Raw genomic sequence first — 25182 nt, forward strand, 5'->3', positions numbered from 1 at the left:
GCTGCAGGACAAATGTAATCGTGGCTGAACATTTTGTCTCAGCAGCTGCTGCCTCTTCAGCGCTGGGAATGGTCTGGTCACTGCAGCTTTGAAAGAGGAGAGGCTGCTGTTAAATAAAGACACAGGGAAGAGGGAGTATTCTTGCAAGCCCTGAAATTTAAGCCTAAATCCAGACATGAACAGGAAGTACATATCCTAATTCAGTGACACGATATGTTAAAAATACACACTGTAGAATTTGGGCTATAAATGCTGCTTTTTCAGTCAGACATCCTGTGCTGTGATGGTAGTAGCACTTTGTACTCCTGCACACAGAAAATGATTACATTAAAGATTTAAAGATCACAATGGCTTTTTCTATAGCATTGTTTTATAGATGAATACGCAAATTGAGACTGAAGACCAAGGATTTACCAAAGTTTGTATGGAGTAGCCTATAGAAGTAAAACTCCTCCAGAGGCAGAGCCCAGTACTTCAGCCTAGGGACTGTCCTTTTAGCCCTGCTCATCTCCCCAGGTCGTCTCTTCTCAGCTGAGACCTCTCTGTCTGCTGCAGGGACACCTGTATAGTCAGGCAACACCCGTGCTCTGTGACAGCCCAGTGTCACTTGAGAAATGGCAAAGCATCAGCTGCAGACGTGCAGAAGAGCAGATATACAAGAGGGGAGGACTTCGTCATACGCTGCAGCAGCAGCCAGGGCTTCGGCTGAGCCGTTGGTCCCATGGCCGGTGTGGCAGAATTGATGCAGGACCTGCTGCCGTGGCATCAGGTGATGGTGCCTCGTCAGGCAGTGAGGCAACGTCACACGGTATAAACATCCTGTGCCACCAGACATGGTTTACAGCACAATTAGAAGGCTGATAGCGGTGTTCATTGGAATACACAAGGCAGTGTTGTCAATTAATACAGCAATATCAGGGTAGAGCTTAATGATATAGTAACTTCCATTGCTATAGTAGTAAATAAAAAATGGGTAAACTCACTTTTTGTTGCTACAGTGCCCAAATTAGAAGCTACGAATTAGTGTTTATCTTCACTTATGCTGCTAAGCTCCAACCCTACATCCTTCTAGAGACAATTCAGCTGTTCTCCGAGGATCTGGTGAGGAGACAGTTTTCCAGCAGAAAGGCTCTGATCTGGGAGCCAGGAGACTGACACTGCTCGTGGCTGTTACTGACTTGCTGCGTGACCGCTGACTCAGTCACACCGGCTTGCTGTGCTTCTGTTTGCCCTCTCCACTGTTGCCTCTTTCAACTTTTAAGGTTGCAAGGATGGGATTTCTTATTAATCTTTATTTGTACAGCACCCAATATAAAGGCATCTAGGTTTCAGTGGGAGCCCTTACAAGCTCCTGCAACGCAAACCGCAGGTTGTATAGTGAAGAGCTGTGTTACCCAACCCCGGCGTAAGGGTGATAAAGCTGCCACGTGGAGGCTGGGCAGACTCACTCATGCTCAATTTGTGTCTGTGCAGCTTCTAATCTTTAAACTGCAATTAGAGTCTTTCCCATGCTAGTGTGATAAAGCCTTCTGTCTCACGAGACAGCTCAATCAATGCCCTTTTGATCTATATTTGAAGGTTGTACTACCATGACTGTGTCAAGAAAGGGTGTAAATTTTTTTTTTTTTAAACTTAGATCAATGTGCCAGTGGAAATTCTGATAAAGATACAGCTCTACAGCTGTAAAAGTGCACAGAACTGCATAATATGTTTGCTTTTCAGAATAGAAATAGACTTTTATAGCAGCATAACTATTTCTGTCTATGGAAGGAAAAGATGAATTGACCGCTTCAATTCTGCCAGTCTAATAGAGCAAAATATTTTAAGTGCAATTCCATTACAGGATTAAGCTGGGGGAAGCTTGTGTGTTTCACAGGTGTAGCTTTGTCCTTCTCTTCCCCTTCCCCTTCCCCTTCCCCTTCCCTTCCCTTCCCTGGAAGTATTTTTCCCTCTTGCCTCCTCTCTCCTTTCTTTTGGAGCTGGCTTTTCCTGTCATACTACATACTCTGGAAAGCACTTGGCATTTTTCCCTGCCCTTTGCAGCTTTGGAATGCTTTATTCCTGTTTCTCAACCCCTGTTACAACTGCAAGTAAGGCAGAGGTGATGTTTTTGTTTCACCACTGCTTTAAGTCACATGATGATATTTAGGAAATCTGTGGACCTGCAGTACTGCAGGATTACACCCATAATGAAAAAAAGATTACAAAAATACAAAATGGGTTAATGAGTGCCTTGCAAAATGGGTTAATGAGTGCCCAGATCCTTAAAGAGTCAGGTTCAAGTTTAGGGCAACAATAGCTACTGGTGGCCGGCAGTTTGATTCTCCAACATTTTTGTTGCCCATGTGGCAAGATCATGAAAAAAAAAAATAAAGAAATACTGGACCTACATTTGGATACCAGCCAAGAGTTCACCAGGAAAGTTCAAATGTAGACATGGTGTTCACCAGAGAGACATGGCTCTGGGGTCCTTCACCGTGCCAGGTGGGCTCTTCCTTTAAGGATTAAAAATAATTAGAAGTCCACTCTTCTCAGAGACAAGAAACTCCCCTCAACGTGTCCTTACTGCTGTCCTTTTCCTTTGTGGCTTTAGCTATGCAAAAGAAAAGATGGTGGGAAGTGATACTGTAGGCCTCTGCGTTGCTTCCTAAGTTTATGTAAGATGTTACTATGAGGTAGCAGACAGGCAGTTAATTATTACTTTAGGCTGAGGTCTTGACATTAGTGCCAGTCAGGTCACGATTTGCCATTGATAAAACCATTGCACAGTGCCAAATATAGCAATGCTTCGAAGACAGTAGCAAAAATAGAACCCCTGGTTGCTTAGCAAGTGTCTATAAATTTAGCAAATACCTACCTTCTATCTATCTGTCTGTCTGTCTGTCTATCTATCTATCTATCTGCTTATCTATCTATTTATCTGTAACCCAGGTAAAGGATGAGCCTCAAGTCTAATTAATTTCAATGGGTTTAAAATTTACCTTCCTAAGTTTCTGCTTAGGGATTTTCAAATCCACAGTAGTACTGTGACTTTTCTGTCCTAGGTAAGCTTCATTCTCAATTTTCAGCTCCATTTAACAGCAGCTCTAGGACACTGCACCCGAGGACTCCATGCTGTTTGGCATTATTTGGAAGCCCAGCAAACCAGCATGTACTGTCTCTGCAGGGCAGTACCATATAACATCCATTCAAACCACTTGATGTCTATTTCAACCAAGCTTTTTTTAAATTTTATTTTAGAAAATCTTGTGTGGGCTTAAGCAGCAGTTGAAATTAAATAGGGCAGCATCAGCTAATAGCGTGACTCATGGGAAGGAAATAGAGCAGCAGTTGGTAAAAACTGTTCTGTAACAAAGAGTCTTTATATTCATAAATTCATACAGGCTAACATGAGGCTTACAAAAAGGTTGTTTAAGAAGCAGAAAACTAAATTCCGGTCTTGAGATTCTCCCAGTTCTTAAAGACTTATCTTTCCATCAGACACTTTCCTCCTTCAGTCCCTCTTGCACACCTGGTCACTTAAGAAGAGAGAGGAGGGAAAAAAGGCAATCTTTGGTGAATGGGCTGGTCCAGTGGCATTTCTGTGTGCTGTACAGCGTCTGTGTTTAAAGTAAGTTAAAATAACAGTACAAATAACTGTGAATTGATGCAGATCTTTGCTAAACCATTGACTCACATCTGTATAAGTGAATCATGTTTCTGGTACCAGGTATTTTGTCATCACTGAATTGAGCAGGGGTGCGGTGTGGATGCTACTGTGTCAGCAGAGCTTAGATCTTCGACACTCCAACAATAGACGTACTTTATCGATGTGCTGATGTTACTGAATCCAAATCCAGGCTCTGAGGCTGTGTGATTATAATCTAAAATCAGCTGATCTAACAGAAATAATTCCACTGAAGTTAAGGGAAATTACATGGGGCTTTAAATAGCGTCAAGGGGAAAAAAGTATCAAGCCCAGACTTTTATTGTGTCCCTGAGCAAGTTGATACTGGTTTTAATTTCACAGTTCATCTGAGTGATGGGCATTCATCCGTGACTGGTTGGGTAGGTTCGTTTGGGTGTGAGTAGCCTTTGACACAGCAGATCACGAGGCACTAGAAAGCTTTATGAAGACAAGCACTCAAGCAAGTATAATACGATTTTACTGAGAATCCTGCCTGGGGAAGTAAGGATAAGGCATTACCCAGAAGGAGCGTTGCTTACAGTGGAAACACTGTGCAGGTTACACGCTGCAGGATGTAGAGTAGATGGAGATGAGATGTAAGGAAGCTGAAAGGGGAGTGAATGTGCATCGCCTGGCAAGGCGCAGGCAGGACGAGCTTGTATCTTCCCAGGTGGGCCATGCTGCAGGAGGACGGACCCTTAGCAGGTTAGCTGGCTCTGTGACCAAGGGGGAGAGAAGGGGTGCAAATGTAACCGGTTTTGCTTAAAAGGCATCGGACAGTGATGCTGACAGATTTAAGAGGGATGTTCTTAGATGGATACATAACGCTTGAGAATAGGAACACGCCTTGGTGGTGTCAATGGGTGAAGCTACTAAACTTGCAGGAATATCCAGTAATATGAGGCTCAGGTAAAGATTAAAAACGTAGAAAACTATTAATCACAGCACAACCAAGAGGAGGAGGTAAATGTTTGTGTTATTTATAGTAGTATCCACTATAGAGAGGTAACGGGGAGTTGATCTGCACCTTCCCAGTAACAGAGCTCTGATATCTGCAATATTCTTGATTTGTTATGAAGGAGAAAAACAATGCTGAAGTGTTTGAGTGCCATTAGGAAGTAAAGTACAATCACTTCACCTGGAAGACCAAATCTAATGACAACGCCTTATGGTGAAAGAGCACCAGAGGTTCCTGACTGGCCTGCAGCTCTCACTGCATATTTGTCTCTCCTGGTCTCATCCCGGTGACAGGCCAGACCTCCAGCTGGCTTCCTGTGACTGAAACTCCGCCCTTTGTATGAGATCACACAGAAAAGAAGCCAGAAAATACCAGTCACGAGGTCTATCTGGTCTTCCTCTCCTGTGAAATCTCTCTTCTTTTTGACCCCTGCTGTATGATAAATGACTAAGGAAACAGAATTTCGGAGGGAGGAAGTGATAACCTTGAATTATCCTTTGGGGCAATGTGATAATCTAGGCCGGGCTGGTTAGTCATCCAGAACAATTAAAATATCGCTTTATAATATTTAAGTAACTTAACCTCTGCAAATGTCTGTAATATCTGGGAAAGGCATTGCTTACTAGGGGAAGCAAAAAGTAGATACACAAAATGATCTCATTCTCTGAAGTTTTTAGAAGATAAACACGTACACTGGGAGAGATTGTGATCAAGCAAACTTCAACTAGGATTTGACAAAGAGCTTGTTTATACCTCTAAGGCAAAATAGCAGACACCATCTTAATACATCTTTATCCATTTCCAGTGCATGGCGTAAGTCTCAGTTTCAGAGAATATGCCGTTCCATTCAGTTCCTTTAGAATATTTGAGCTCTTATGACATCTTGATAATGGACTATTTCTTTGTATCAGTCCAAGTATCAGGGATTAAACTCCTGGTCTTTTGCACCCAAATGAGTTTTCTACTGGAACAGAAATATTTGCATTTAGAAATTTATTGTGTGAAACTATGTACTACAATTTTAATTATCCTTTGCTGATTAGTCTTTCCAGGATAAAAGTTCCTGTGTGAATATTTTGTATAGAAACTCTAATTTCTCTAAAGTATAATCCATCATTCTGTGATTACTATTAATCTACTCGGATCATTTGCTTGCTCTCCTCCTATTTAACAGATCCTATTGCAGTCAGGGAGGAACTGGGAAGCAGAGGATACAAAAGAAAAATCCACGGCTTAATCTTTCAGAAGAAGTTTCTCCCCATTTTGAAATCTATCCAGCACACGTCGGATAAGTCAATAAGATTCATGTCCCGGAAAGAATACAAAACCACCGGTCATTTATCAAAGGAAAAGAAACCACGGACTATTTTCCTCTCCTCCAGTTAGTTCAAGCTTGAGGGATTTCAGTGGCCTCTAATGCCCTCTAATGGAGAAAGCTGATGGAGCAAGGTCCTGCTGGGGAGCGGGCAGAGGGAGCGAGCACGGAGCGCCTCGATGGAGCAGGAGCTGCCAGGGAGCTCTGAAGCTTTCGCTGGGAGCCCGCCAGCTCTTGGATTAAACCCCACGTTTAAGACATTTGTAGCTTAGAGGTATTAAGTCACCTCTTACCAAAAACTTGGCAGATCCTTTCCTTCCTCCCTTCCTTCCTCATTTAATAAGTTTGCTTGTTTAGCTTCACTTAAGAATGGTAGGAAAATATTTTTGACGCTGATCCCAGATTTGGCACGTTTCCTCCAGAATGATACCCTCTCTATCAGGAGTTGAAACCAAACATGCGCCTTACAGAGGAATGTCTCCAAAGTGATGGTAGGTTTCTGGACCAAAGCTGATAAATAAAAATTAAAAAGTATCACTAAGCCGCTGCTGGAATGCGTGACAAATGCTGGTGAAAACGAGAACGTGGGATGGGAGGAATGAAGAGAAGAAATCAAAGTATGACACGGAGACTTTAGTGTGTAGGAGAAAAAAAAAAAAGGTTAATAAATAAATAATTGGAGTTGAAAATACAAAGTAGAGAAAGGCAAAAGATAAAGATGTGGGAGGGGAAAAATCCATATTGTCTGTCAAGAAGCCAAGAGAAGTGTCACCTCCAAGAGCCAGTTCAGGCACAATAAAAAAGAGGCGTAGATCTCCTGAGTAAATTGTAGGTGATAGCTAGAAATTAACTGAATCTTAAAGAGTAAAATACGTCAGAAAGAAAGGAAATGCTTAAGGGCGTCTAGCTTTAAAGGGAATTTTATTGGAAGTCGTGTTGTTAAATGATGCTAGCTAATGACAGAGGATCAACACCTTTACTCTGGAGTAAAGGGCAAAGCCAGTGAGTTGGGAATTAGTGTGGATTTTACTACAGATCTGGCCAGGTCATTTTCTCTGTCTGCCTCGACTTTCTCATCCAGTTCCCCATCCTCTGACTCAGGCAAAGAGCAGAAGTGCCAGAATACCTCCAAGGAAGTGATTCAAGTGGCATTTTATGGCTTGACTAGAAACATCGGTATCTGGAAATTTCATGTTCTCACATAGATAAATTTCCAACTCATACTTCTAGTGGCTTGGCTCCTCAGGTTTTAGTAGGTCTAAATCTACGCTGAGAGAGAACAGAGACACAGCAGGGAATTTCCTCGTCCGTGTGACTCCTACCGCTACTGCCACTTCTGACAGCCACAATGGGAAATTTTTAGTAAGGAAAAAACCATTGGTATTCACACTAAAGCCTGACAAGACTTTGTAGATGCCTTAAGCTGTAATTTCTTTAGTTTACATATAAGCTTAAGGAAGTGCATTAAGAAACTCTTGCTAAAATGTCTTAAAAAAAATCCACCAAAATAACCCAGAAGCATGAGAGTGTCAAGAGCTGTGAAAGAAATAGTAGCACAACTCAGAATTTATCTGGAGCTAGGGAACTTGGAATGATTAGCTTCAAACAATATCTAACTAGCAGTTATAAACTGTCAGGTGTCTCTGCCTGTTGGAGGACAAAACGTGTGTTTTCATGGATCCAACAGACAGGGTCTAGCACAAAAATTAATAGCAGAGATATTGTGTGTTTTTCTAGGACAGCAGATCACTTCTAGGACAGTGGGTCTCAGGGCACTTTGTATTGAGCCTAGGAAGAAGAGGAAACAATTAAAAGGAAGCAGAGAGCATTGGGAAAGAACGAGCTTGACCAAATACTGGCCAGAATTTTCCAAAGAGTTTGGGGGAAACACTTTGAGAATTTCCAACATCGCCGTTCAACCTCTGAAGTTTCCCCCTGTCTAAAATCTGGGAATACTACAGCAAGTCATGTTTGAATGTAGGGAACAGATTTGCTTTGGGAAAAACACTGTGAGAAACAGGAAGAGGCACTGTTTGTTTTGTTTAGTAAATTTTGAAGGGAAGAAATAGCCTGTCTTTTTCTACCTGAGTCAAGAGTTCCCAAGATGCTTCTCAGCTAATCTTATCACCCCTGATTTCTTTCTGGCTTTTTGAGACGTGTTTGTCATGAGCATATCAGTAAGCTGAAGCCCTTTCCTACCCCCTGCGTGAATTACTATTGTTTAGATTTTGGCAGAATGTGGAGATCCCTATGAAGATTGTGGCTGTATTGCCTTAAGTGGATATTATTCCTGCCTGATTGCTGTGGAATGCTTAGAGGTCAAATGTATAAACAGTTGAAAAAGGAGATTTGACAAGTTCATGGAGGAAGGGCGCAGCAGGAGCGGTCGGGCCTCCAGCAATCCCAGAACTGCTGTCTGCTGGGAATTTGGGAGGGATGTCAGCGGAGGGCGAGCTCTCTGTGCACTGCTGTGCCGGATGGGCACTGTAAGCACAGCAATGGGGAAACGGTGAATTCTTCTGAGACATGGCCTCTGATCTACCATCGGCAGAATAAGCCAGCTTAGCTCAAGCCATGAGGAAGGTGAGGATGAGGAAGCTGGCTGACCGTGTCTGGAGGAGGGAGCATTCACGCAATCCCTGCAGTGGAAGGTGCTGGTCCAGGGCAGCAGTGATCCCATCTCCAGCCAAGGCTGCCTTGGCAGAGGGCGTGCCTCTGTGCCTAAGGCCTCACTCTGTACCATTTTAGGCTGGGTTTAAGGCTGATGTTTCAAACTGCAAGACCCTGTCCAGACAGAGCTGACCTGGCCGCAGGCATTACCATTTCCAGCTGTTTGTCACTGCCCTCTGCAAAACGCTCCGGCTCCTCCTTCTCTGCCAGCCCGAGGACCGTTGTACTGAACGGGGAGAAGGGATGAGCCCTAGCCCTCAGGGTCTGCTCAATCGTAAGGTAATAAACAGTTCTGGGCAAGATTTTGGCTCCACTGAATCCATTGGGTGTTTTGTGTTTGTTTCTGGCTTTCATACTCAATGACGAAGCCTTTTCTGCCAGCCCAAACCCTTCTGGGTGCGCAGTGGAGTGAACCCAGCTGTGATCTCCGGGAGCCAGAGGAGAACGCCAGGGGAGCTGCAGCTCTTGGAGAACGCACCCAGCCTCATCCTGTTTCCCAAAGATTGAAGTAATCGTTTACCTGTTCGGAGGGGAATGTCACGGAGAACAACAAATGCTTGTAAAATGGTGTGGGGACGCAAACCGCTCTTTTGCTGATGTGCTTATTGCTGAGCCTTTCTTTGTGCTCAGGCGCACAACTACCATTAGAAAAGGTCCCAGGGACCAGCTTCACTCGCCACCCAACTCACTTCAGATTTTGGTAATTAAGCAAATATATCCACATGTCATGTAGGTTTGGTTTGGATATGAGTATATATACCCAATACATTAGAAGTCTTTTCTAGAACATAAGACAACATTTAGTCTTAAAAATCTTTTTGAAACATATTAATGCTGGCCATTATGATGCACTCTAATGCAAAGGAATCAATAGCCTTTACACCACAGCTAGTTTATTGTACACAGCAAATGAATAATACAAAATTCAGTGCACTTAACAGACCAATATTAGACTTCACAATTTGTATAAATCAGAATGCTTTTTGCATTTCCTGAAAGACAGTACCACAAGTTGTACAGACAGAATACTGCTATTTATTCTTCAACCAATTAATCGGGTTTTTTTCTTAAATAAAGTATTTGCAATCGATTTTCATGTTTTTGTAAAACATCTGCCTCTTCAAATATTTGCTATGAACCCAGTTCCTGAATTTGTTGCTAGAATGCAATGGAATTGTTCATACTGTAAGTCTGAATTACAGGAATTTAATTGTTATTTACAGGGAAAGAATACGTACCTCAGAATATATTTCGTATTGCTATTACCGGTAATAGCATAATAGCAAGAGTCTCCAAGTCAAACCGAAGCCCCTGCTGGGTGGAGTAACAGAAAGAAAATCCATTTTATTCTTCAGTTCTTCACTGTGCATTTGTCAATTTTAAGTCCTGTGTTCAAGACGTCTTACCTCAAGTTGCATCTTTGTTTATATTGTCAGAATTTTAACTTGACTCTAGCATGAAAGGACATTATTTTGTGCTTCGGTCTGCCCAGAAGGAAAACAAATTAACATTCCCAAGAAGGAAACTGGAAGTGGATGTTTATTTGTCTTGTTATCCGCGTATCCTACTTTTCTGAGTCACAGAGAGTAAACAATTGGCTGGGAGCTGTTTAACTGGGCTGGGGAAGGGTTTGTGTGTGCTACGTGACAGGTTTTTAGTTACTGCTGGAGTTCTGCAGGGAAGCCTTGAGACGTAACAGAAGCCGTTAAATGCAAACAAACTAATTTATTAAAGAATAAACTCTTTTTTTTTTTTTTCATTTAAAAGGTAAAATATAGATTCCGGTCTGTGTGCAATACCCAAATTGTAGACCTCTGTCAAGCACCGTGGCTTTGAAATGGCCACTGCAATTCGAGTGAAGTAAGCATCTGCCAACCGCCTCGTCGTTCTGCCAAGAGAAGGCGTAAATCATCCCCTGAAGTGCTACGGAAACCTTACACCGAACGCACACCCGCACTTTGGAGGCGAAACGTTCCCTTATCATCTGTGGCCAAAGGATAGAAATTTGGTTGACGGTAATGCATTGAATAAATAATTCCAAGGCCGACTTTTACAACAACCATCTGTTCTGTAAAGTAGCTTACACGATTACATTTTAACCTGGGAGGGTTTCTGCCCCTCTCTCTCCCCCGGCCCCGCAGGGTGCCCAGTGGGGAACATGGACACAGGCCGGAGAGAGCCTGCGCCGGCCCCGGGCGCCACCGCCGTTATTCCCCTGTGGGAGGCGACGAACCGCCCGGCCAGGCCGCTTTACCCCCGGGGCAGCCGGCAGCTCCTCCGCTCCCGCTGGGAACCGGAGGACGGGCCGCAGGCTGCGGCCACCGGCGATGCGATCCCCGCTGCTGCCGGGGCCGGGGGCGCGGCGGCGCCGAAGCCCGGGGGAAGGGCCAGCAGCGGCCAGAGGCGCCGCCGGGGCGCAGGCGGAACGGGACAGCCCCGGGAGCGAGCACCGACAGGGCCGCTGCGGCCCTCACAGAACCCGACCCCCGCCCCAGGGCGCATGCGCCACCCCCCTTGGTCCCGCTGCGGCGCAGGCGCGGGGCGCGCGGGGGCGGGGTGCGCAGGCGCGGGCCGACCCCGCCCCGCCGCCGCGCAGGCGCCGCGCGTCCCCGCCGCCGCGCAGGCGCCGCCCCGCCGCCGCCCGTCTCTCGGCGCTCCCCCTGGTGCGGCGGCCGCGGCGCTGCGGCTCGCGCGGGCGGGGGCGGCGGCTGCGCTCCCGCTTCCGGTGTGGTGTCATGGCGGGCCCTGGGCGCTGATGGCCGCGGGGAGCTGAGGGCCCCGGAGCGCGCCAGGGATACGGAGACGCTCCCCTCGTCCGGCGCCTCTGCTGCCGCCCGCCCTGCGGGGATCCGCCCCCCTCCCTGGCCGGGCAGGCGGGGGGACATGGCGGCCCACAAGCCGGTGGAGTGGGTGCAGGCCGTGGTGAACCGCTTCGACGAGCAGGTAGCGGGGGCGGCCGCGAGGAGGGGCGGCGGGCCGGGGCTGGCGGGGGAGCAGGGGCGGCGCTGGGAGGACTGCGGCGGGCCGCTGCCGGAGGTGCAGGGCCTGTGCGGGCCGGGGGCTGCGGGCGGGGAGGGGGCGAGCGGCGGGGGAGGCTGCCCCGCGCCCGGTGGCGGAGGCGGCGGGGGAGAGCGCGGCCTCCTGCCTTCCCCGCCCCGCCGCCGGCCCTGCCGAGGGAGCGGGTCCCCGGGCGCCCGGCTCGGCGGCGGGTCCGGTTCGGTCCCGGCCGGGGGCGGCGGCCGGCGGCGCCCATTGTGCCGGGCAGGGTGGGGCCGGGGCCGCCCGCCGGTCTGTCATCCCCGCGGCCACCCGGGCCCGGCGGCGAGGGGCCTCCCCGGTGCCCGTCTGCTCCGGGTGCGGCGTCGGGGCTGCGCGGGGAGCGGGGGCTGCGGCGCCGGGCTCCTCCTCGCTTCTGCTCCCCCACCCCTGCCGAAGCGTGTTTGCTTTTCGTAGACATTGCCGTGAAATTTACTTCTGCGCTTTACACCATCTTCCTCGTGAGAAAGGAGGTGTAAAGCCTCAAGAATGAGTTTAAGGAGGACCACGGGAGACTGCCCAGGCATTTCCACCTCGTTCCCCATAACGTAGCAGTGGCTGTCAGTGGGAAATCTCAGCCACATCACTGGGAGCATGATTGTATGGGATGAAGGGGGGTTTCTAGCCAGTGTCGTTATAGTGGTAGGTATTTACTTCTCTCTGCAAAAGTCAGTGCCAGTTTGGAGAAGGATTTTTCTGAATGGAAGGAAGAGGGATTTGTTGGCCGGAGACTCTGTATTTCTCTGATCCACATGCAGAAACTGCTTACTGGGATTAGGTGGCATGACTTTCTCAGTGGGGCTAAGCCTAGTGCTTAGACTCTGCATTTTTACTCCCAAGATGCTTCCCTGATGTGGAAGCGTGAGCTCACCTTAGGCTGAATGATCAGTTTCTGTGTTTTCTGCCTCATTTTGCTGTCCTGTGAGTACAGGCGTTGTGTCACACAAGACACAGCTCTGTGAGACCCTGCTCATTGTAACATGTTTCAAGAACATTCAGCTGGTTCGATAGGTTGAATTTTGTTCACCTGCCTTATAATCTCATGTCCCTCTCAGCGATGCTTGGCTCTTAACAACCCACAGAAAGATTGTGGCCTGGTTGAATAAAAACAAGCTGTTATGTTCTTCATTTATATTAAAACTGCTGCAAATGGAGTTTATTTAAAAAAGGAAAATATCAAACTTTGTCTTTCGACATTAAAATGGTACAGATTTTCCCAATACATTTTAGGCATATTTGCATAGTTAACTTATCCCCCCCCCCCCGTTATCTTGAGTCATAGATCATTTTTTCCATAAGCTTAAAAAGCATGGTACTGATTATACTCCCAATAATGCAAGAAAATGTTTCTTTGTGTACTGGTGTTAAAAGGCCCTAGGCTTTGTCGTTTGCTTTGTTATGTATATTGTAGAACCGGCCTTGCCAACATCTGTTGGGAGTTAAGAACTTCAGCTTTTTAACCAGAATTACTTTTCTGTACGTTTTATGGGATAATTACAGATAGATGTATGGGAGGAATCCTCTCCTGATAGGAAGAAAGCTGTTTTGATTTTATAGATGGAGTTGCAGGGGTAATATACATCAAATATGGTATTGACTGTTGCAGTCATAGTGTAGCTTGCGTGATAGGTGCTATTTACAAAATTTTGATTAGTTTATACAAAATTTTGAGTAGTTTATTGCATATTTTTGTTTAACTGTTTTGTTTTTTTAAATATTGTATCATCAAATGAATGAAACAGTGATGCAAGGATGAGGCGTTATTCTCTACTTTTATTGTGAGGAGTCTTCTCTCTCATTTCTTAATTTCAACTCGGGGTTCTCCATTTTATTTGTTTGATTTTAGTACATCATTTCTTCTGCCTTGCTTACTCTGACAGTGGTGTTCACGGTGGAAAGGTGACTGTTGTTAACTGACTCCCCAAACGCCAGGTTGTAGTGACACCGTCACGACTGCTAAATGCATAGTCGATCAATGGTGATATTTGTGCGCTTCTTGTAACTCCTTATGCTTGTGTCATTATTGGGTGGTCATGTGGTTGTGGTTATTAAGTTATCCGCTGGATACATTCTAGACTGCTCATTTAAGCATCAAGTTCATAATTCATAAAAATATACTGAATATGTGCATGTTATTTTAGTGGTGATGATGCAGTTTTGAGTTTTTGCACACTCTGCCCGTCTAAGTGCAGGAACCTCTTGATTCAGCACCGGGGAGCCACTGCTTATTATGTCCGTGGTACGTTTGAGTGAGGAAGGGGAGCTCATGTTTGTTGTGAGTTGTTTAGGTTTGGGTGTTTTTTTTCCAAGGTTTCTTCCTTCCTTTACAAAGGAGGAAAATGTAACCCTCATTCACCAGAGTTTATAGACGTAGACAGGCTTTTCATTCATTTGCTGAGTGCTTGAATTCATTTTAAGACAGATGAACCAACAAACTGAGAGAATGCTAATCTGTACTGAAAACAAGAAAAATCAGTGCAAACCAGTCTGTTCTTGTCTACTCTTGTTTATTGTTATAAATGCTGCTTTAACCAAAATCTGCTTTTGTGTGTACAGTTCTGTGGGCCTAAAATGACTGGCAAGCACAGTTCTATGAATTAACCAATGACTGGCTGACTGAGTCAGTTTTTCAAATACGCTGCCAGTCTTGCCCGGCTGCGCTCACTCCCGAGACTACGACTGCTGCAGCGCACTCTTCTTTGGGCTCCCCTTGAAGGCTGCGTGGAGGTTTCAGCTGGTGCAGAAAGACGCTGTTGATGGTACATGGGAGGCCAGATCACATTTCTTAGGTAGCACGTATGAAACCTCTGGACCGATTTTGTACGTAGGACTAGTTATTGTGTTTTTCAAAACTTTCAATGGTCAGTGTAGGCTGCAGGAGCACAAGGAGGCTAGGCTATGTTTTAGTAGAATTCTCTGTGGTTTCAAACATAATCAGGTCTTTGTAAAAGAAACTTGTCCCTTTTTTCCTATGGAAATGTTCACTTACAATTTTATGTACGGTATTTTTATAGTATTTTTAAATGTGTTAGAGACTGAAGTCATGGGAAGGCTGCTACAGTAGAGAAATAGTTGTAACCATAGTCAGAGAAACCTTACTGCCTAAACCATTTGAATCTAGACTGTTTGAAAACTATCAAATATAATGAAAGGTATTAATCCTGTATAAACTTGTGGCGACTTAAGTGATTATGCTTTAAAGAAAGAAGCCCTTCATTATGTGGATTATGGTTTAGGCTCCCCATTTGTAGTTTATGAGATATGATTGCGTTTGGTTAAGAAAGCTTTTGTAAAAACTGAAAGCCAGTAGGAATGTTCCATTCTTACTTTCATTAAAAGGCATTAAATTAAAGCAAATATTCCCCCCTTCTGTTAATTCTCTCTGTGGCATTTGACATCTATACAGAATCAGAGACCTGCAAAAGCATTGTCTGCAAGTACCAGCTTTGTGTTTTTCATTGCTGTTTCTCATCTTGGCTTGCTAAGAAATTGCTAGTAGTAATAAGATGTATTTTAAAGTATTTCATGCGAGTTCTGCCAGCTGCACTCCCCCAACTTTTCTCCACACCTGCTCTGTCTGAAAGGGATTTCCACAGGAGCCAGGAAAAGAGACAGACCCAACCACTGCTCTTAAGTACGGTTTCATCTTTCTCTAAGGTAAACCTGAAGCAGCTTTGATCTTATTTTTCTAAAACAGTGTGTGTAATGTATTTCAAAATGAAGTGCTGTACTGCACACAGGTGCTGTCCTAAAGAATAGGTGAAGGGATGGCCCACGTGGAGCAGATGCTACCTGAGTCCATTAATGAACTGTTGAATAGCATTGAGATGAGTTGCTAATCCTTCCTTATTTAACACAGCGGCTTGCGTTAACAGTATGGGTAGATACACGTTTATTCACAGTACCAACTTTTAGTTAACCTTTTGAAAATACCGTTGGTTTTGTTTTTTTAGAGCAACGCGGATAAAATATTTTCAGAGTTCTGTGTTATTCTGAAGGCTCAGTTGTGAGGTTCTTTTGCTAAGCATTGCCTTTTTAGAAGGTGATGCAGTGCATGTTTGTAATTGAGAGGAAGATACCTGTTGATTTTTAGAGAGGTTTGTATCTGGTTCTGACAGTACTGATGCTGAGTGGAGCTGTGTATATTTTCTGTCTCTCACCAGTGTCTCTGTGTGTTACAATCTACTGAAGAAGTTCCAAGAAATTATTTGAAAGGGAAAAGCTAGGTAGATTTCTATGCTGTTCAGGGTAGCACCAGAGATTTTTTTTTTTCTGGATGTTTGTTACTTTTTCCTGAATTGGAATCAAAGGCACAAGGCTCAGATGCATTCAGGCATCTCAAGGCGCTCACTGGAAATGCTCAGCATGTTACGGACAAGCGGAGAATTCCCCTTCCTGAGGCGGATCCCCACCGTGTCCGCCCTGCCCGCTCCCAAGGCCGGTTACACCGGGTGCTGCTCTGGGCTGGGGTCAGCGAGGGGGACCAGCACCCGGCCACTGCTGGGCTGGTGCTCGGAGCAGCTGGTCACCCAGTACCTGTGCGGGGCTGTAGTGACCACTGTCTGCGATACCAGGCTTGTCACCGTAGTGGTCTCAACCGCCGTCATCCTGACTAGGCTTATCTGTCAGATTTTGGGTTCTTAATGTTCTGCAAAGTTGCGTCTTGCACAGAAAAGTTGAAATAGTGACTTTGTTTGAAGGGATAAAGCACTTAATCTTGCTCCGTAAGCTCTGAAAATAAGAACATTTAATACAGTCATTTACTAAACAGAGGCGATTAAACTTGGTGTTCATTAATTACAGGTGATAAAGAAAAATCCATGGCTTAATGTTAGCCTTTCTCAACAGACTGAATGCAGTGTCCTGCAGACCTTCAAGCCTATTAGTGTTGTTGGTTTCAAATCAATGTCCCGGTATGTGTAGCAAAAGATTGTACCTTATCCTATCGGATTAGAGGGTAGTTGAAATAGGTGCTGATAGCTCTTCTACAGACATGGAAAACACACATTTTTCTTAATAATTAACATCTAATATCAAATAAGGATTCCTTAACTGCACATTTTTGGATACCTCAGTCTCTAACTTGAGGCCACTTCCAAAGACACGGCAGTCTTCCCTGCTATCAGATACCGTAGCGCTTTCCTCTTCTAACAGCTCTGCAGTTCTGTGGGAGCACTTTAAAGTTTCAAAGCCAGCTTTTGTAATTTGACTGTAATGGTACTTTTTGGATCTTCATCTTACAGATTTGCTGTTTTAGTTGTTTCAGCAGTACCTGATACACAAGACGACTTGTACCCTGAATTTGGGATGCGTTTGGGTCTTGCCCTGTGTTTCTGCACCTGTCAGGCTCCGCCACTTATTGGCTTTTCCTTGTCTTTTGCAGCAATGTTCTTTTTTAATTGATCTTAGAAGGTTTAAAATTTGATAGTTGGAAAGATTCCAGATTTCATCTACCTATTTTGTCCGTCCACTGCATAAAATAAGGCAAATTATAGCCCCAGATGCCATTGCTCCCTGCCCTGTAGCTCACGGACACCTTAGCGCGACGCAGTGGAACTGGGTCAGGCAGGGGCGTACGGCAGCGTGCCGCGGCCTGGGCTGTGCCTGCACCAGTGCAGTTACAAGGACTGTTGCTTCCTATTTCAGTGGTGTAAATAGCTGAATTAGATTAGCAGACTATCCCTCTGCTAAACTGGGATGAGTTCAACATGGCGCATGTGTTCGTAGTTTGAAACTCCAGTTATATTTAAGCTTTGTGCTTTAATTTCCGTTTCTAATTCAAATAAAAGCTATTAGGGAAACCATTTGTGTCAGACTTTCTTATTTCTAAAATAAAATTAAAGGCAATGAAAGTAAAATTTCAACTTTTTTTTCCATTTATTTTTCCTTTTTTTTCCTTGTAATGTTTATATGGATGGATGTTTGTATAGAAGTTAAATAATTTCGTTTCGATCTCTCAACACTGGCACTGCATTCTGTTAGAGGACATCAGTGCTCCAGCATGTCGGAGTGCACAAAGGAAATAGCTGGGAAATAAAAAAAACCCAACCCAACAGTGCTAATATTTCCTTTTTATATAGTTTGCTATTTTAAATGGTAGTATAAAAAGCAATTTTACTTCTAGGTGACCTTGTTGCAGCGGTGGTTGTGGCAGGAAGCTCCAGAAGGGTGTAATGCGAAGTTTCTGTAGCATGGCAGCATACAGAACTAGAGCTGTGACACAGTTCTTTGAGAGGCACTTCTGAAGTGTTTCATCACTCACTGGTATTGAGCTTTTCTGATGTTGTCAGCACAGAGACTTGAAAATTCAAATAAAAAGTACTAGTAATGAAGAAAGTTTTAATTAAATGTATCTATCTTCCAGTAATGACTTCTGAAAAATAACCTCTAACAATGAAAACAAAGCTTGAGTCATAAATGCTGTTTGTTCTGCTTTTTCCAGTTTTAAAATGAGCATCTTGAAATGCATCGCGCTGTTTTACAGCATTACAGTCCGAACACTTGCAAGAGAATTACAGAATTAAGTGGAAATGCCTTGATTGCCCTATGGAAGTCGTTGCTATAGGAGGCTGTGCAGGAGAAGAGCAAAAGACCTTCTTGGGGAGGGGTGAGCCTGTGGTGTGGTTCCCTGGATGCAGCACCTGGTGCTGGAGAGCCCCAAGGCACCGCCTGAATGGAGAGCAGGGGTTCCCCAGGGACCTCGCTGTTCTGCTGGGTCCGTGCTGTGACCAGCATGGCAGTGCAGTCATTTTTTAATTGGGTCAACCGTTCTCTTAGGAAAAACAGCCAGTCTCCATTGTGATCCTCGTCTGTGGTACCAAAAGAACTGATACTTCAACCCGAAACCACAGTTTATATGGAGCGGGAATTACACTTGGGCCTAAAAACTAGACAGTGTGTTAAAGAGGTCCATTTCCCTACGAATGAAGATGTCGATGTTAAGTAGGCTGCGCTTAATGACACAGTCAAAACTGTTGAAAGAAATGTTCCAAGTTTGGGGTTCTTTGACACAATTTATCTAGCATTTTACAAAGACAGTGATGTCAAATGGTTGGCAGAGATGTTCGTGACCGCTGACAGCAGTTTGACTGGATGACAGTATGGAAGGTGCCCGCACCAAATCTGCCAAGGCCCCCAACCTGGAAGGTTGCTCTTCAAGCATTTTGCCGCTGTAAAGCTGATTGTAATTCCTTGTGATTCTTCTTTTAACCTCTCTTAAATTCTCTCTCTCTTTTTTTTTTTTACATTTTTTTTAAAAGATACGCTTTCTAATGCAAAATATTACATTGTGGCATTTACTTTGAGCTATCGGTGTCTTTCAGAATACACATTTATCTAGAATTGGAGTCAAAATTGGTTAAAACTTGTAGTAGCAATTGAAGTTTCTATAGATAGTGAATTCCTAGGTCATGCTTTAAAATACAAATGGCACATGTGAATTATAAAAAGCAGTGATAATACTGATTCCTTTTTTGTTCCCATACTTGTTCGCTTTTAAAAAATACAAATCCACAGTCAAATGGATTTTTCCGAGAGTCGCTTCTCGTTTTTGGTGGTGGTTCGTAGCGGGCCAGCTCCAGCGAGGAGCGTGCAGGGGACAGAGTGCGTGCTTGGGGAGTGACTCGTTTGTGACCCTCGAAGAATTTGGGTACAGCATGAAACAAAGTGCCTGGTGTGCACACAGCAGGAAAAACATCTCCGTCTTGTGCGGTTACTCTGAATCTTATCTTTCCTGGAAAAGATGTGTTTCCGGTCTGGTTTTTATGGCTGGCTCTTGGGCAAAGGCAGTAAGGTGGGCTCAGGAGCGGTGCCTGGCTCGCGAGTGCTTGCAGTGGGTTTGAGGCTGCGGTTCCATCGCCCAGTGATGGTGGGGTGTCTTTGAGAGGGGACCCAAGGAGCCCAGGTCCTCGGGGCCTGTGGAGGCTGGCGGTGGCGGTTCCTTCTGGGACTCGGTTGTCCCTCTTGGCCAGCTCTGTCCTGCGAAGGAGTAGAGAACACACACGGAACCGCTGTTACCGCCTTCCAGCTCACCTCCTTTGTGAGCTGCTGTGATTTCCCTCCTCTCAGGTTTCAAGATGCAGTTTTTGCTTGCAGGTATTAGCCTTTTGAAGATTTTTGGTACTTAACAAGCTAATTTTTCAAATAAAGAAACTTTTCTTCTGATAATTCTGTCTTGCATTTTTCAGCTCCTTTTGATTGCTTTGACGTTTGGTTTGTAGAAAATTTATCACAAACAGAGGTTTAGTTTCAATTCTGAAAAAGGAATAGGTGAACTTCAGTATTTTGCTTTATAGATAACTAATAGAAAGATGACTGTAGAGAAAATGAAATAATGTGCTTGTAGTTGTCTCCTATAGAATGTTTTTCAAGGTTGTTTCTGGGGCCTCAAAAATTTTTAACCCATCTTTAAAATTGTAATGTTCAATGTAAAAAGGCTTACGATGCTTCTCTCTTTTTGTAGCTTCCAATAAAGGCCGGCCAGCAGAACACCCACACCAAAGTCAGTACGGAGCACAACAAGGAATGTCTCATAAACATTTCCAAGTACAAGTTTTCCCTGGTCATCAGTGGTCTCACTAATATCTTAAAAAATGTTAATAACATGGTAAGTCTTCTCATTTTGGATCGTTGGGTGATTTTTCAAAATGGTTGTTATTTATTGATATTATACAATCTGCAGAGAGTCACTTGAGATTTAGTCAAATTGTGGCTTGCCTTTTACACTTCATTTCTTTCTTTTCATCCTCATGTGCTGAAGTTCACCAGCAGCACCGAGCTGTGTTACATGGAAAGGTGATGAGATGAGGTGAGGTAGTTGTGGCAGAGAGATCTAAGGAAGGTGGTGCTTAAGGGCAGCCCGCTGTTAGCCATGAAGTGCGCTGGGGCTGGGGCGGTGTGGGGCTTGCGAAGGAGTGGGTACATAAAGGTACCTGGGTGCTCTGAGCAATGTTTAGGTACCTGTAGAATGCGCCGCTTTTGGGATGCGAGGGAGGATGTTTCCAGGCCACGGGAAGATGCTGCAGTTGGCTGGGGTGGTGCAGAGGAGTGCAGCAGGGCTAAGGAGCTGCCCGGCACCACCATAGCCATGGGTTCTCCCCCTCTTCTGTCCTGCCAGAGCATCACCTGCCAGGAATCATCATGGGAAAGGAAGAAGGGGAAAAAAAAGGGAAAAGGATTTAAAACCTAAGCTGTTTGAATTTTCCAGGCTGCTTGAATGTTTTAGTGTGTGTGTGTATAAAATATATATATATATTTTAACAACCAGATGAATTTCAGTCAGAACCTTGTAAGAAAAATCTTTGAAAACAATCTCCTGTCTAATACCGCCACTATGGACTCGTACCTCCAAAGGGATACCTTACTAGTCAGTAAGAAAAGTGAATGACAAACGTGGAGTGATACACATCTCTTCCATTTACTGCGTGATACGGATCTCAGCCTCTCATTAAACCATTTAATGTTGAAACTTGAGGGTAGGACACTGGTGTGAAGGGATGAGATTCAAGGTGGTTTTTCTACGAGTTCCCAAAGAGAAATCTTTAGAGCCAGGTGTCTTAGTAGATGGTTCCCTTCTGCGGGCTGGTTTTTGTTCTGCCTCCAAGGGAACCGTGGAATGATTCCTGAAATCCCTCAAAATATTTGACTCATCGGCATCAGTAAAACTGTCTTTTAAAATAGATCTCAGTGGAACCAGAGAGAAGAGAAACCTAGAAAGAATAAAAAAGAATGTGGATGTCCGATGTGTCCACTCTAGGAATACAACTGTTACCATCAAGTTGAGTAAATGGGAAGTTTAGGAATCCTTTATGAGGAGAAAGACGCAGTTTGTTTTTCTTTTTTCATGAAGATCTGTTTTGGGTTTGTCATGAGAAAAGTTTAGTTCATTGAGTTTTGAAGCCGTGTGATCTGTGATCATGTGGAATCTCCACAAACAGGTAACAGAACTGGCCAAACTCTAGCGGTACCTTTTTTTAATGGTTTTAGTAAGACAGTTTGCAGCGAGCTCTTTTGGATGTCAGCTGTGTAGAGATGTGCATCTGCTAGAACACTATAAAGGGTTGATAAAATCAGAACACAGGTTGCCCTACTGCTAGGGATTTTGGGCTGCTTAAAGCTACCTGTAATCCCTTTTGAGAGAGAACTTATTTTGATTAAACTCCATAGGCTTGAAGGAGTGTGTGAATGTGTAAGATGATTGATAAATAAGAAAACTATACAGTAAAGACAAGGTTCTCTATATGATATATAGATCTGGATAGACCTAGCTAAAAATGTCAATAAAAAAAGTCAATGTTTGCTTTGCACTGAGGAGCAAGACTTAACATTTTTTTATGTTGGATGGACTGAGGTACTGTATGAATCAGCAGTACTTTTGAAGGATTTCTATAGCGGAAACAAACCAGGCCAATAGGCTGTCATAATGGTCTGACGTTTAGAAAGCCATCTTGAGGGTTTGCACTCTGCCGAAACTTGGACTTAGTTGAGCTCACCTCTCCCGTGGTTTAAAATACAGCTTCATTTGGGTGGCTTCTACACGTGTTCCACATGTAGGCAGTAGTACCAGTATTTTTTTGGCTAAATCTTTTCTGCTTTATTTTGCTGTCTTAATATTGCTGGAACTAGTCACTATTGTTGGCAGTTGAATTGGGTGCTAGCGTAAACAGCCGATGGAATTCTGCCTTCGTCCTGGGTCTGAAGCGTGGTGTCTCTTTGGAGGGTCTCACCTGTTTCTTCCTGTGGTCTGTGCTAAATTTTGCAACACTGTCATAAGCTTGTCGGTATGGATTTGGTGTAACATCAGTTCTATCAAGATGTTGGCAATGAAACATATAATCGGAAAAGAGTCAGCAGTAATTGATACCAAAATAGTTTCTGAAAAGGTATAACCTTCATTTCTGAATTAAATCACAGGCCTGATGGAGGTGTGGGGCTGCAGAGTACCTCCAGTCTTACTTTGCGGTAACTCTTTGTTCCTTACTAGATTTGGCATTGCGGTCTGGACAAAGATATTTCTTCAGCAATGAGATTTTAATTCCTACTTTAATCTGATTTTTGCTGGCTTGATTTCTAAGCTCAAAAGCAGAGCAGTAAAGGAGCTGAAACTGACTGTGCCACTTTGCTACGTTACTTGAATAGGTTACGAGTCACATTTCTGTGTCTCAGATGAATCCCATCTCCTTTCTACTTCTAGAGAATATTTGGAGAAACTGCTGAAAAGAATTTATATCTGTCTCAGCTGATTATCTTGGATACACTGGAAAAATGTCTGGCAGGGGTGAGTAGGCTTGCATAAGCAATTGCTAAGTTGGAATCGAATGAGTTGGAGACGACAAGTCAAATGCTTGCGTGTCTGTTATTACTGGTACTAAAGTTAAAACTCGTCTGATTTAGAGTGAAGTAGGATTAATGCCATTTAAAAAGTACTAAAACTTCCTATAAATGCAAGTGGTTGATATAATCGATAAATTAAGGATTTGTGGGGTGCTTTTTTTCTTGCCTAAAATTAGTGGTTTTTTCAGCTAAATAGATTCAAGGAAACTTCTGAATTTGTCCTTCTTACTACTCAACTAACTTGTAGAGTTATAAGTAATGATTTTCTTTTAATAATTTGTTAAGAAGAATTGCAGAAAACTGTACTCAGAGACACGTGTGAACTGCACTAAGGGAAGGCACAAACCAAAATGAAGGATTACATGTGGTTCTGACGCTTTGCTAGATTTTTATAAGCCTTGAATGCTTGTGGCGTATTCTGCTCGGTGTTTTTTGAATAGATGCATGAAAACACTTTCATCCCGCAACTAAACCCAAAGAAGTAATGTGATAGTAAATCATGTTAAAAGTAGCAGGTAATTCAGTAAAAGCTTTATGCTGGTAAGTTTCCTGCATACAGTGTTCATTTTTCTTTAAATTTCTTAAAACTTTAATTTGGTGAAGTAGGTTTTTTTTTGTGTACATACAGCAGAAACTTTGCTATCACTGTTCTAAAGATTACTTTTGCAGGTGTTTCCTAGATTACATTAGTTAACCATGTCCAGACTTCCACTGGGAGCCCAGTGCTGAGGTTTCCAGTCAGAGCTGTGCTGCGAGGCAGTTTCCCGGTACCTCTGGGATGTGAACGGTTGTACAACTCACTGTGCTAAGCTGTGTAATTGCAAAGCCAAGCTTTGCTGTGAGCAACGTTTGCAATGGTTCATTCCTTTAACAGGAAAGGAATTATTTTTTTTTTAGAGCTGTATTCCTGGATGAATGTCATGAAATCATCTAAGCTCTTTGCTGTTTCCCTGCAACAGTTTTTGAAGTTTTTCTTTCTTTATAAGGTAATGACCTTATTATGGTTAGATTTGTCAAGTGGCATATCTTCTATTACAGTACTAAAGCAATCTGAATAATTGTGAATTCTTCTAAATTCACAAACGATCCAGGTAAATACATTTTCCAGAATAATTTTCAGCATTTACACCTGAGGTAAATACCTCTTTTTGGCACTTTTTGTGTCTTTGATGCAGTGAGTCAAAAAAACTCTTTTAATTTTGGAAAATAATTATTTTAAAATATTTCTTATATGTGTATTGTTTGAAACCTTAGTGTTTTTTCTCCTGATAGATGATATTTGAACAGCCTATAATTGTGCTGAATACTTCTTGCTTTGTCAATTCAGATGAGAGCAAGTTGAGCCAGTATATGTTTAATAAGACTGAGCCAAAGTCCTATACAAAGAGTGTTGTGTTCTGTGATATCTTCAGCAGTATTTCTTGCTCCCTGTTCTTGCTTAATGTTTCATCAAGTTCTCATGGCAACAGGACTCAGGTCAACTAAGTGGGAGTCGCTGAAACTTCCCAATTCCCTATGGTAAATTCATGGGTAGAATTTTAGAAAACTTTAATGCTGACCCTTCTGTTAAAACTTGCTCTTAGTAGAGCAAAGTTTCACTTTGAATTCTTCTGTAAATAGTTTCCTTATGTCTCATACTGTGCAAACTGGCAAAAATGAGATTTTTCTTTTGCAGGAAAGTTAAGCCATTTTTGACTCATATAGAGCAATCCCAGGCAACAGCAAGGGAGAAGCACCTCTTTTTCGGTTCATTTTTTTTGTATAAAATATTTGCTGTCAAAATATAGTGGTTAGAATACTACCCAAAAGAGAAGTAAGGGTGGGGCTTTGCCCTTTGAGCTTCCGTTCAAAGCCAAGATAGTTAATGCTGCACTGCTCCAGTGTTGATCCGCAAGATCAACAGCGTGCATTCGTCAAAACAGAAATGTGCTTTACTTGAAAAACTAGTTTGATATTTTGATTGATACTTGATGACATTGATCAACTTGGTGTTCCTTCATATTTTGGAGACTTAACTGAAAATATAAGATGGTTTGAATTATATGGGTTATTGTTTAAATGGCAAGAAGCCTTTTTCGGTGTAGACGACTTACAGTATGCTCAGGGGTAGCCTGTAGGCAGAGTCAGAAGTTCAGATTCAGGTCCTGTGCCTACTAGTGGCAGATGCTCCGTTTTTTTGCCTCCAAACCTTCAAAATGGAATTTC

General features: G+C 43.6%; 1 protein-coding gene across 13 annotated transcripts in view; it reads left to right on the top strand.

Annotated features, from left to right (window-relative positions):
* The first annotated feature begins 11265 nt into the window (after positions 1–11265).
* NF1 (neurofibromin 1) overlaps positions 11266–25182 on the top strand; it is a 94617-nt gene continuing 80700 nt past the window's right edge. For 6 of the 13 annotated variants that reach the window (XM_054210157.1, XM_054210145.1, XM_054210148.1 and 3 more), the window contains exons 1-3: positions 11266–11553; positions 20108–20251; positions 22838–22921. In XM_054210157.1, coding sequence (XP_054066132.1) covers positions 11494–11553; positions 20108–20251; positions 22838–22921 — 288 coding nt within the window. In that variant the 5' untranslated portion in view covers positions 11266–11493. Of the gene's footprint in view, positions 11554–20107; positions 20252–22837; positions 22922–23874; positions 23964–25182 lie in introns of those variants that run through there. The other 7 variants (XR_008467841.1, XM_054210147.1, XM_054210151.1 and 4 more) reach the window with 2 other exon arrangements.

Source organism: Rissa tridactyla, chromosome 7, assembly GCF_028500815.1.
Source record: "Rissa tridactyla isolate bRisTri1 chromosome 7, bRisTri1.patW.cur.20221130, whole genome shotgun sequence".
NCBI lineage: Eukaryota > Metazoa > Chordata > Aves > Charadriiformes > Laridae > Rissa > Rissa tridactyla.